The sequence below is a fragment of the Trichosurus vulpecula genome, chromosome 5 (genome assembly GCF_011100635.1).
Source record: "Trichosurus vulpecula isolate mTriVul1 chromosome 5, mTriVul1.pri, whole genome shotgun sequence".
Taxonomy (NCBI): domain Eukaryota; kingdom Metazoa; phylum Chordata; class Mammalia; order Diprotodontia; family Phalangeridae; genus Trichosurus; species Trichosurus vulpecula.
The window spans coordinates 13,120,939-13,133,216 of record NC_050577.1 but is presented as its reverse complement, the minus strand read 5'-3'; the positions used below and the strand labels follow the sequence as shown (position 1 = coordinate 13,133,216).

At 41.7% G+C, this 12,278-nt stretch overlaps 1 protein-coding gene across 1 annotated transcript in view; it reads right to left on the bottom strand.

Annotated features, from left to right (window-relative positions):
• The window catches only part of ITGB8 (integrin subunit beta 8), a gene marked incomplete at its 5' end in the record, with an annotated part of 49,841 nt that extends 39,510 nt beyond the window's left edge, over positions 1–10,331 (bottom strand). Inside the window, 3 exon segments of the mRNA XM_036761779.1 lie at positions 6,267–6,425; positions 7,990–8,155; positions 10,085–10,331. Of these exon segments, the coding sequence (XP_036617674.1) occupies positions 6,267–6,425; positions 7,990–8,155; positions 10,085–10,331 (572 nt within the window).
• Positions 10,332–12,278: the final 1,947 nt, after the last annotated feature.

Sequence of the window (12,278 nt, the reverse complement as noted above, 5' to 3'; positions counted from 1 at the left end):
TTGAAGCTAGAGAGAAAATGCTGACTTGCAATCATAGAAGAAATTTCCTCACTGGGAATGGCCTCTTCAATTAAAATCACAGAGAGGAATCCCAAAACAAATTCAAAACTGAAATCTTCTTGAAGCTTTACAGCAGCAGAAAGTGGATCATTATTTCCAATCATGTATGGGGAAACTGAGGCTCAGAAATTGAGGTCTTTTAGTCATACAACTGGGGTCAGAAGCAGGATTATTGTGCAAGATCATGGAACACACAGCCAAGGACTGAAATTCCTTTTAAATGTTTAACTTTTTCGAATTGCATGGAAGTTACTTTGCTTTAGAGACTAAAAGAATAATTTGAAAAACCCCGACTTTTCAAAGCTAAGACTCATTGGCAAATGTCAGTCACGAGGTGTGCTGGTGAAGTCCTTGAGGGCAGTCTGCCCAGGAACCCTGGGGCCTGAGCCAGTGCCAGCCTTGCCCAGATTCAGCAGGAAGGAACGAAGATGGAGCTTGGGAGTTTTTGCATCTGAACTACTTGGAGCAGCAGGGTAGATCAAATCAAACATGACCTTTAAATGGACTGGGTCTCACTGTACCAGCCAAAATTCCTCTTTCCTAGAAACCAGGTGTGCCATTAGGTGAGGATGGCAGAGATGCGGATCTGTGTACATGCTAGGGCTAGCAAGACAGAGTAAAAGAGGAACCTGCTTAAGGATTGTGTAAAGCCCTGGATGTTACTTTTAATTCAGAGATTAGCAAATGGGCTCACCAAAGAGCTAATTCATATTGGGTAGTCAGTGAATCAATATGCATTTATTAAGCACTTACTACTATGTGTCAGGCTCCATGCAAAGTGCTGGAAACACAAAGAAGGCAAAACATGGTCGTGCCCTGTTGAACTCAGGTGCTGGTGGGGAAGACAACTTCCAATAAGACAACTTTCTGCATAGAGGAGACAGACGCAGTGTCTAGGGACACAGCGGTCATTTCCTAGGCTCTCCTCTACAGCTGTCTCGCATCCCCTTCTTTCTGGTGGCACAGGGTAGAATCTATTCCTGTTACTGAATCATAGATTTAGGGCTGGAAAGGGCCCTAGAGGCCATCTAGGACAACCCCTTCATTTGACATGTGAGTAAACCAAGGTGGAGCTTGGTGATGAGACTTATCCAGAATCACCCAGGTGATCCTGGCCTGGGCAAGATTCCAATCCAGATCTCCTAAATGCAAATCCAGGATTCTCGTCTCTGTCTATACCGAGCTTCCTGTCTCCTCTCAGGGGCCCATTTAGACAGATGTCTGCATTAGGTTCCAAAACACCTTTTTGGCCACCACTTTAAATTGAATTCACACTGAGTTTGAAATGTTTCCTGTGGTGCCTTGCTTTAATCATGAATCACTTATCACATCTTGGAAATATATTTGTTCCTGTTGGGAAATGGGTGTGGGCAGGGAGAGATTTAAAGACTACTTCAACAATGTCATTGATTGTGTCTGATGGTGGAGGATGGGAGTGGGGGTGGGGGTGGGGAGAGGACTCCTTTGATTGGCTCTTTCATAATGTTAATTTTTAATTAACTGTAATTCCCAGAAAAGGGAAGAGATTCTTTGAAGTTCTAGAATGAGGCCTGAAATCAGAGTACATTCACTTTAAGAGGAGTTATGGTATTTTCTCTATCCCTGTTTATATGTGTTCATGGGACCTCCCCACCCCACCCCCCAGTAGAATATACATGCTTTTTGAGGGCAGTAACCCTTATCACAGAGCCTGGTACATAGTCAGCACTTGATAAATCTTTCTTTTACTTTCTTCTATCCTCCCTTTTTGTCTTTGTATCTCCAGTGCCCAGCATGTAGAAGGCACTTAGGAATGAATGGCTCCATTCAGTTCCGCCCTTCCTTGCACAGTCATCATTACCTTTGATCTTAGCCAAGCCTATTGCTGTCATTGGCTCCTGTAGCCTTCCTGCCTCTATTAACAATGTGACTGATAGTAGAGGTGGTTCTACAAAGCAGGATGAAGAGTGAGGGATTGTGGAGGGGGCAGGGAAACAGGTTTGATTCTGGAGGCAAAGGTTCCAAAGTGAATGAAGGAGGGATGTGGGGGCTGGGCCAGGGGAAGCAAAGTCCCAGACCTGAAATTCTAGTGATATCATCCAAAAGTGAGAAGGTCAGTTTGTTAGAATGGGAGGAGCACTTGGATTTGGGTTCAGGAGACATGGGTCCAAATCTCAGCTCCGTTATCATGGCCCACTTACCCAGATGGAACTGCCTCAGGCTAGGCTTCTTTACCAAAGTTGGCAGTTCAGTAATGGAAAACAATAACAAAAACCAAAGAAAACACAAGATCTCCAAGAAAAAAAGCTTGAAAAGTGATCATCCTTAGGGTTAGAACACTGGAGAACAAATTCAAGTTTTTCAATAATGGAAGACTATTTGTGTTCTTACCAAATGTATATATAAATAGTGGTTTCTTATTTGTAAACTGTGCTACGTGGAGTAATCAGCTTTGGCTTTGTAATTTGTGTAAACCAGCTCCTCTGGTTTATTTCTTCCTCCAATAGGAATGCAAACATCCAGAGAGTTCAGTATGAAATTTTCCTTAAGAAGAAAAACACAGCATTCTTCTTTTGTTGAAGGTAGGCTATGGAAGCTGACAGCCTTTCAATTTGGAAGGAATGGCTGTATGCGTGTGCATGTGCACATATGTGCATGTGGCAGAAATCAGTCTTCAATGTTTACATGGATGAAGGGTCTTTTATCAATTCCTTCCTCTCAAAAATAATGAAACTTCGACTACGGAAGACTGAGGCTCTCCATTCAGATGCCATCTAATATTAAGGAATTTGGTCATTTTGATCAAGGGCCATTCTGCTTGAGAACTGGCTTGAGAACAGAATAGATAATCCCCAGCCTGGTCTTGAAGGCTGTCCACAATCTTCCCGTGACCTTCGTGGCTGGCCTTACTTCACATCACCCTCTTCATTCCAATCTAACTGAACCACTAGCTTTTCCCCACATAAGACATCTCATCTCCAGCTTTCAGGCCTTTTCCATGGAGTCTCCCATGTCTGCAATACACTCCCTCCTCACTGCTGCCTTGTAGAATCTCTAGCTTTTTTCAAGGCAAAATTCATGTGCCCCTCCCACAGAAGGCCTTTGCTCCCTACCCCATCCCCAGTGTCCTCTCTCTCCTCTTTCTCTCAAAATCCCGCCATATAAACTTGCTTATACTTTTCATTTGATTCTCTATGGGCTCCTGGCGTCTCTACAATAAGATTCAAGCTTCATGAGGATTTTTGCCTTTGTGGCCCCCAGTACCCAGGCCAGTATGCTGTCCATAGTAAATGTTTCATATGTGACTGTTCATGTGAACTGAAATAAAAATACTGATTCTTCTTTTCACCTTTTTATTCCTCTTAAAATTAATGCACTGCAGAGGAGTGGGGGTGGGGGGATGGGTGGGTGGCTGTTCCACTGTCCTATACATAAGCCTTAAAGAAATGTCTTTTTAATTGAAATGGACTGGATGGAGCTCATCTTAAATAGAGGCTATCAAGGCTCTCCAAGCAAATCCTGAGTTAAGCTTTTCTCAAGATAAACATGTGCCTGGCTTCCTTCACATCTCACCTAACATCACACATTCTGCATTCCCCTCAAAGCCAGTGCTTTCCCCCTGTTAGTAGCTCCAAATGATTTTGTCTATACCTGGTTCCAACATGATTGTTTTGCAGATTGTCTCCCCCCATCAGCCTATGAGCTCCTGGAGGGCAGGTACCATCTTTTACCTTTCCTTATATCCCAGGGCTCAGCACAGTCCCTGGCACATAGGAGGTGCTTAATACTAGTGGGCTGACAACAGACTTAGCACTAGTTTATTCACTGTGGGATGCTGTACTGTGGAAAACATATCTTAAGTAGGAAAAAAAGGTTCACCTACTAAAGATTCAGAGCATTTTTGGAGGCAGTTGCATTGCCTGTCCAAGAGATTCCTTTAAAAACATATTAGAGGTAACTGATTTTTTTTAAGTAGGTGACAGAGCTTCTTCACTACCTCTCTGTGAGTGGGGCCTGTCTTTTGCCTTTTTGTGTCTTTGGAGTTTTTAATAATGCCTTGCATATGGCTTAATAAATCCTTGTTGAGTGGCTGACAGAATTAAGGTTACTAAATATTTCAGTTTACTCCTCACATCAATGGCATTTGAAAGATAGATGCATGTCTTTAAGGAGCCGAAGACACTATGAGGACATGCAAGATATGCCATGTCATCTTAAAGAGCCTGCCCGTGGTGAAAAGCTAAAGAGCCTGAAATCTTTCCTGATGCCCTTGTGACTGCAGATTTAAAATGTAGATGGAGACCCCTCCCCCATCCCACCCCCATCCTTGTCCCTTTTGAGGGTTCACTTTGCTTTCTATGGTCACTGGGATAAATGCCTTAACTTCCCCATTGCAAAAGGCCAGAAGTTGCATTGTATTCTTAGGTGTATCCCCAGCACACAAATAGGTGCCTAATAATTATCTGTTGAATGAATGAGTCCCTAAAGTAAAGTATTGGACATTTCCTCTTTGCCTAGGGAAACTCTGCAGTCAGAGGGGCATTGATCTGGGAATTAGAGGACTTGGGTTAGATGACCAGTGTGACTGTGGACAAACTATTAATTTTCCTGGGTCTCAGTTTCCTCATCTGTAAAATGAGGGAATTAGACTAGATCCCAGAGTTAGAGCTGGAAGGAACTTTTGAGGCTATCTAGCCCAATTGACCCATCTTACAGATGAAGAAAGTGAGGCCCAGAGCTGTCCAGACACACAGTCAATATCAAAGATAAGATATAAAACCAAGTCTTAACTTCAGATCCAGGGACCAGTGCCGTACTGCTACTCGACAACTCGTTCTAGCTTTAAACCTATGATGCTATAACATTAACCTGACATAAATATAGCTTAAATAAAGGGATGAATTGAATGACATCATCAAAGCCTCCACAGAAGAATGGAGTATTTGCTTTGGATTAAATACAGGAAAGGTCAGAGCCAAATTGTCTGGAGCAAGACAAGGCATCACCAAGAAATGACATCCAGTGTGTCTCCCCATTTAGAACGCAACCTCGTTGAGGGCAGGGACAATCTGTGTTTGGTTTTGTATCTCTAATACTTGGAGGAACAGTGCCTGGACAAAGCAGATGTCTAATAAATCTTTGTTGACTGGTTGATGGCTTGGCTTACAATAAAGTAAATAGAGAATAGTTACCGATAGATAAGAAAGTACCACTAATTAAGTTGGGAGGGTTGAACCAGGTAAGGGGAAGATACCCTCAGATATCTCCTAATGGCTGATCTTACTCTGAAACTCCAAGTATGATTTTTATTCTTTAAATGTACAAATAAAGTTTACAAGTAAACAAGCAATGAATTTCAGAAAGATTGGACTTGAAAATTAAAATTTTTCTTCTCATCAACAAACATCCAGACTTACTGGTCAGATCAGCTTACTGAAGAGTTAGTAACCAGAAGATGGGAAAATTCAGGGGTCAATGCTCAGATTCAAAGGTATTCATGCATAACACTCATTCTGGTGTCACCACTAAGATTCTCACACATTCTTGTGAAATACACATTGCCCAGACATGCAACGAACTGATAGATGGGATACTTAACACATTTTCTATACCTAGAATTAGTCTGTGCTGGAAATGACTGACATCACGGTGTCTGCACCCCGAGATATGATTCACAGGAGTCTGTGTGATTCATACCTTGCTCTCAACTCAGGAGTTAATTCAAATATGCAAGAGCTCTTAATGTCAAAGTATCTCCCGTAAGGGAAGGGAGGTAAGGGTACAGAGTGTTCAGATAGTAAATCTCTCCTCTAAAACCCTTCCTATTCACTGTACATGGGAGTGCATTGGCCTCAGTGCTGATTTTCCAATGTTCGGCCTCCTAGTGGATATCGCTGGAGAAGAGCCCCTCCCAAACAGCCCTGATTTATTTACATAAAGGCTGATTCTTTTCTCTTTTAACAAATGCAAGTGATCCATTAGATAAATTATACCCTGATTTTCATTACATGCATGAGTCAGCTGCTAATGATTCCCTAAGGCACTCCACTCTATATTTTACAGATCACCATTAAAAGAAGTCATTATTCCTTAGGTCCTATCTCATTACATTTCCTGGCTGTATCCTCTGTTTGTTTGGGTCACTTCCATGTAGAAGAACAGCTGAGCTGACCATGCTTGAGACCAGCCAAAGAACAGAGATGAATCATGGAAGAATGGGCCCTTACCATGCTTGTGGACTTAACGTAGACGTTGTCTTTTAGGTGGCATTTTCCGTCATTTGGCACCACGATCCCTGCAAGTTTGCTATCAAGGGCAAGGTGAGAAGTCTGATCTGTCATCACAAGAAGTAATCTTTTAGCTTCCTTGCGCCAACCAATATGACTCTAAAGTAAAAATAGACATGCAATCAGACCTGAGGAAACCACTTAGGATCTGTACCATGGGCCTTAGCTTTGCATATACCTAATTAATGATGCTGTCATGAGAACTATTAAGGGGGTTATGGGATCAAAAATCATTGCTACTTCATCCTAGCATTTATATCTCATTTTATATTTCCTTTTCAAATCTTGTTTATTTTAGAATGAATTCAGTAATTGGATTTCATGGTGAAAATGGCTAGCTTCTCTTTAATATTGTAAATTTCCTTTAAAAAAGGTATGTACCCTCGAGATTGTATTTTGAGTAATACTTGGGAAGATGAAAACAATATACACATCCATTGGGACTGAGGTCCTAATCCTCGCCCCACATAGTATCCTTGTATGTCTACTGGGGCTGAGGTGGTAATCTCATACTATCTCTGGACACCAGTAGACCAGAAGCACCTTGAGCACAGAAAATCGTTTTCTTTCTTGTCATCGTATCCCCAACACCAAACATAGCGGTGAGTCCTGAGGAGGGATCTGACACCCAGCAAGTGATCAACTTGACAGATGAAATACTGTGTTCTACAAATAAGGGAGCCACTTGTCCATTAGCTAGGATACACCTAGGAGTAAATGTGGTGCGGACTCCACCAGGAGCTAAAAGGAGTCCCAAGGTAACCCTTGGCTACATGGATTCTCAACATGTGTGTTCCAAGATGTTTGTTAGAGGTTTGAGTTCACTCCTCCCAGGGACTTTTTGTATGTGTAGAAAGGAGAAGGTGCCCCATATGGGGCAGACTTAGGAGTTGCAATCCCATTCTCTTCAGGGACATTTTGGGTGCAGGTGGGGACAGTGTGTCCTGCTCTAGTTTGGTGAGGAATATTTTTGTGGTTCTGCTCTCAGAATGGTGAAGCATAAAAAGCCCAGATTAGGAGACAGAGTACATGGGCTTGAATCTCAGCCCTGTTACATGCTGCCTATGTGACCTTGGGCAACTACCCTGAGCCTTGGTTTATCTGTAAAGGGAGAGGATTGGCTTTAATGACTTCTCATGTCACTTTCAGCAATAAATCTAAGAGCCTGTTGCTGCTATTATGGTGGTGGAGTCATTTCCTTGTGGGCTTCCTAATTTCAAACCCACTGCACCAGCAGTAAATATGTTTGTATCTGGTTCATTAATATTGGGGAGATATTAACTGGTAATTGATCTTATAGAACTCACTGGATGGGGGCTTGTGAGAAATAGCATTAGATGCCCTTGAAGAGTAGTCAGTCACCCTCTGGGGATTCATCCTGAAAGCTGGTGGACTGAGCCAAGAGGGGACAATCAAAGGGTGCAATGAAAGGGTTGAATTAGATATCAAAGATCTCTTCCAGTATATTGAGTACAATTTTTGGATCCCAAATGCATTCTAATTAATTTTCATTTCATTAGAGTTGACCCAGTCTTTGAGTCTATCAAGACCTTATTAATTATGAATTTATACTTGCTGCTTTCGGCTCAAGGAGAAAATAATCCTAAAATCAACCTGATCTTTGAGAATTCTGCCATCTCTGATTATTCAGATATCCCTTTACCTGGCAAACAGCTGCCTGGAGCATGGCATCAAAACCTCCTTCAGGTGTATCAATATTCCCTGAGATTTTCTGTCTGTCAACTGCTCGTTCAAACTCTGTGATGTTTTCTGTCAGAGACAGCACGTGGATGTAGCCATGAGGTGGCATGCAATCTAAATTGTAATCACTGCATGGGGAGACAAAACACAAGGTTCTTCTCTGCTTTCAAAAAATACTCTTTGAGTAACAACTACAGGAATGGAGTGGTAGACAGCCCCAATTTTCTGCTAATTACATTTTGAAAAAAGAAAACCTACATTAGAAAAGCCTAAGTAGAATGGAAAACAATATTGTTGAATATTGCAGTTCAGAAATAAACATCCAATGGCGGTGGGGAACTGCATCCTGCCTGGTAAAGATTTCTTTGACAATGGGTACAGGATTTCCTTGGTGTGGCTATACCCCAATTGATGGGGGTCTCAAGCCCTGCTTGCCCTAGGACAGGGTTTTAGTGAGTTGGGATGTCTATGCATCAAAGTCAGGATAGGAGTGTGTGTGTCTGTGTGTATGTGTGTGTGATCTAGTTATAATGGGAATTCTTAACTTGGGGACTGCATTTTTTTAAAATGTATTTTGATAACAATATTTTGATATGATTTTATCCTTTATTAACCTGTATTAAAAGTGATTCATTTAAAAACATTATTCTAAGAAGGAGTCCATTGGTGTCACTAGACTGCTAAAGTCAGACTGCCATGACAGGCCTGGAGTCAGGAAGACTCATCTTCCTGAGTTCAAATTTGGCTTCGGACACTTACTAGCTGTGTGGCCCTGGGCAAGTCACTTAACCCTGTCTGTCTCAGTTTCCTTAGCTGTAAAGTGAACTGGAGAAAGAAATGGCAAACTACACCAGTATTTTTGCCAAGAAAATCCCAAATAGGGTCATGAAGAGATGGATATGACTGAAAAATGACTGAACGACAATAGCATATCTCTGATTATATATGAATATACAATCATATTTCTGTTTATGTGCACAACGCACATAGCATGTACATGGATATGTATACACATGCACGGATGTGTATGTATACATGTATACAACATATTTATGTGCATGTTCATATATACATATGCACTAATATGTAGATGGCTTGTAAATACATGCACATACTATATACACATATATACATATGTGTGCATATGTATACATACAGTGTATTCTTTTATAGACACAAATATGCACATGCCCATGTTTATATATGTGCGTGCATGTGTTGATAATCCACATGTATGAATATATATAAGTATATAGACATATACACATAAATCTATGAAACAATATATAGATGTATATGTATGTGCATGTAATGTTTATCTATTGTATTATATATAGATATAATCGTTGATCAGGGTTTATTAATTATCTTTGGGTATCATGACCCTCTGACTTTGTCAGTTTGTTGAAGCCTATGTCTGTCTTCTTAGAATGATGTTTTAAATGTGTAAAATTTTAAAAATAGATTTTCAAAGGAAACAAATTATATTGAAATATTTTCTATCTAACTCCCTACCTATCTACCTATCTATCCATCTATCTGTTTACAGACTCCAGGCCAAGAACCCTTGTCATACATAGATTATATGTGCTTGACTCAGGGTCCCAGCCCTAGGAAGAGAGGCAGGGTTTGAATACAGGTGTTCCTGCTTTCAAAGCCAGCCTTTCACCCCCTGAATCTGTTTCTGTGTCTCTGTGATTCTCCCTCTATCTCTCCCCTCCCCTCCCCTTTCTTTCCTCCCTCCCCTCTCCATCTATCTGTCTGTCTCCCCCCCTCCTCTTCCACTTTCCCCTTCTCTTTCATCCTCCCTCTGCCTCTCTCTTTAATCATGTTGCTGTTGACCCTGAAAGTTAGTACACAACAGCAGCAATCTCTACCAAGCATTCTACATCTTTCATTCATAAATATTTTTGAAAAGCCAAAGAACAACACCAAAAGCAACACCACCAACACCACCAGCATCCTGTGGAGCACCTGGCCTGCCTCCACGTCCCCCTGCCTTGGCCACCCCACCCTGCCCCCGCCAGCATCATGCGGCTCAGCCACGCCCTGGGTACCTGCACTGGTTGTGGATTCTGCCAGGGTGGATGCTAATATAGGGAGACACTGTTTTATCAACGTAGGATCCAAATCCAAGTCGAAAGTCATGGGAAAAAGATGCCATTTTCCGGGATAAGTCATTTCCAACAGAGTTTAGTTTTTCGATATTATTGTGCATGGAGGCTGAGACATCAACAAGATAATAAAGATCCACAGGGTATTTCGGTAAAGGGCGGACTTTCAGCAGAAAGCTAGCTTCAGCTCCTGATTGAAGGGAAAAAAAACTTATGTTCATTTATTTTTTTTCAACATTTGATCACTTATTGGGGGAGACTCTCAAGCAGAGAGCATCAGTTCTTAAATTTAAGGATCTCATAGCTTCATGAGGTTTGCTTATTCAAAAAATAAATTATGATATCATTTAAACAAGTTGGTGAAAATGTGTCCAATGTATTTGCCCAACTCCCCAGGCTGCAGATTGGCTTCTCTTCCATCACCTGTGTAAAGTACTGAATGTGGACTCCTGTTGGCTTCCAGGAGATGATGGTGTGTTAGGCTATGTCCAGGTATGAAGGCAGAGTCAGCTTTCTGTAGAGCACGAACATGTGGTGACTTGTGTTGCCATTCCTGGGGTACCAGGAAGGCTTCTCTACTCAAACACATCTCTGCTGACCTAGGCTCAAGGTATCATGGAGAATTCTCCCTTTTGCATTCCTAAAACCCAAGGTTGATCGTGTTACTCTCCCTTTCAAAAATCATCAGGGGCTCCCTATTGTGCTTAAGACAAAATAACTCATCATCTTAGCAGTGAAAGCCGTTTGCAATCTGGCTCCCTCTACTTTTCCAAATTTCTGGAGCATCACTTCCTTTCATATACTCTCTGTTCCAGCCAAACTGGCTGACTTATTATTCCTTGATCTCAGCAATCTATCTTCTAGACAGCATAAAGCTTCAAATTCCAACATTAGAGAGTCTTTGCTTTGGGGTAGCTAGGTGGTGCAGTGAGTAGAGCACCAGCCCTGGAGTCAGGAGTTCAGATCCAGTCTCAGACACTTGACATGCTAGTTGTGTGACCTTGGGCAATTCACTTAACCCCAATTGCCCTGCTTTCCCCCTGAAAAAAAACAGAACAAAAAAAGAGAGTCTTTGCTTCAGGCTATGTGAACATGCTTTGTCTATTCAATGAACATTTTTTTAAGTGTCTAAGAAGAAACAGTTAGGTAACACAGTGAATGGAGCACTAGGCCTGGAGTCAGGAAGACCTGAGTTCAAATTAAGCCTCAGACATTTACTAGCTACGTGACTCTCAGCTGGCAACTTAACCCTGTTTGCCTCAGTTCCTTAGCTATAAAATGAGCTGAAAAAGGAAATGGTAAAGCACCTTAGTATCTTTGCCAGGAAAACCCCAAATAGGGCCACGAAGAATTGGACATGAATGAAATGACTGAATAACAACAACATCACTGACCTATGAATCATCAATTTACCTGGTTGTAGGACAACCTTGTCTGTTCATTAAAGGAATCCCTTAATGACTCCTACAAAGTAATGCTTCACTCTAATTATTATACATGCTTGAAAATCACAACAAAATTTCTTTTTAATAATTTGAATCATAATTTAGTGGAAGGAGCCCTGAATTTGGAGCCTGGGTACTTAGGTTCAAACCTTGGAATGCTAACTTCAATGCTAACCCTAACCTTCTGACTGTAACCCTAAGATCCCTTGTTACCCATGTGACTTTGGAAAAACCACTTCTGCTATCCATGCCTCAGTTTCAGACTCACAGACTATTACAGGATTTGAGAGTTTGAGGGGGCTTCAGTGGCCATCAGATCCAACCCATACCTGAAAGGAGACTGAGAGAGAGATTTTAAGCTGTCACAGCTCTGACAACTGATTAACCAACCCCAACTTGAAGATCTTTAATGACTAGAAGATTATCACGTCTGGAGGCAGTCTGTTCTATGTTTAGGCAGTTCCAGTTACTAGGAGGAATTTCCTGCCAAAAAGCCTAAGATCTGCTACACTTGGAGCTATAAAAACCTGCATTCCAATTTTCCTTCAGACTCTTATTTGCTGTGTGATCCACATAGCAAGCTACCTAAACTCTCTGGGCTTCTACAGGGGGAAATAATAACAGGACCCACCTCACAGGGCTATTGTGTGCTCTCTCTCTCTCTCTCCCTCCCTCTCTCTCTCTCTCTTCCT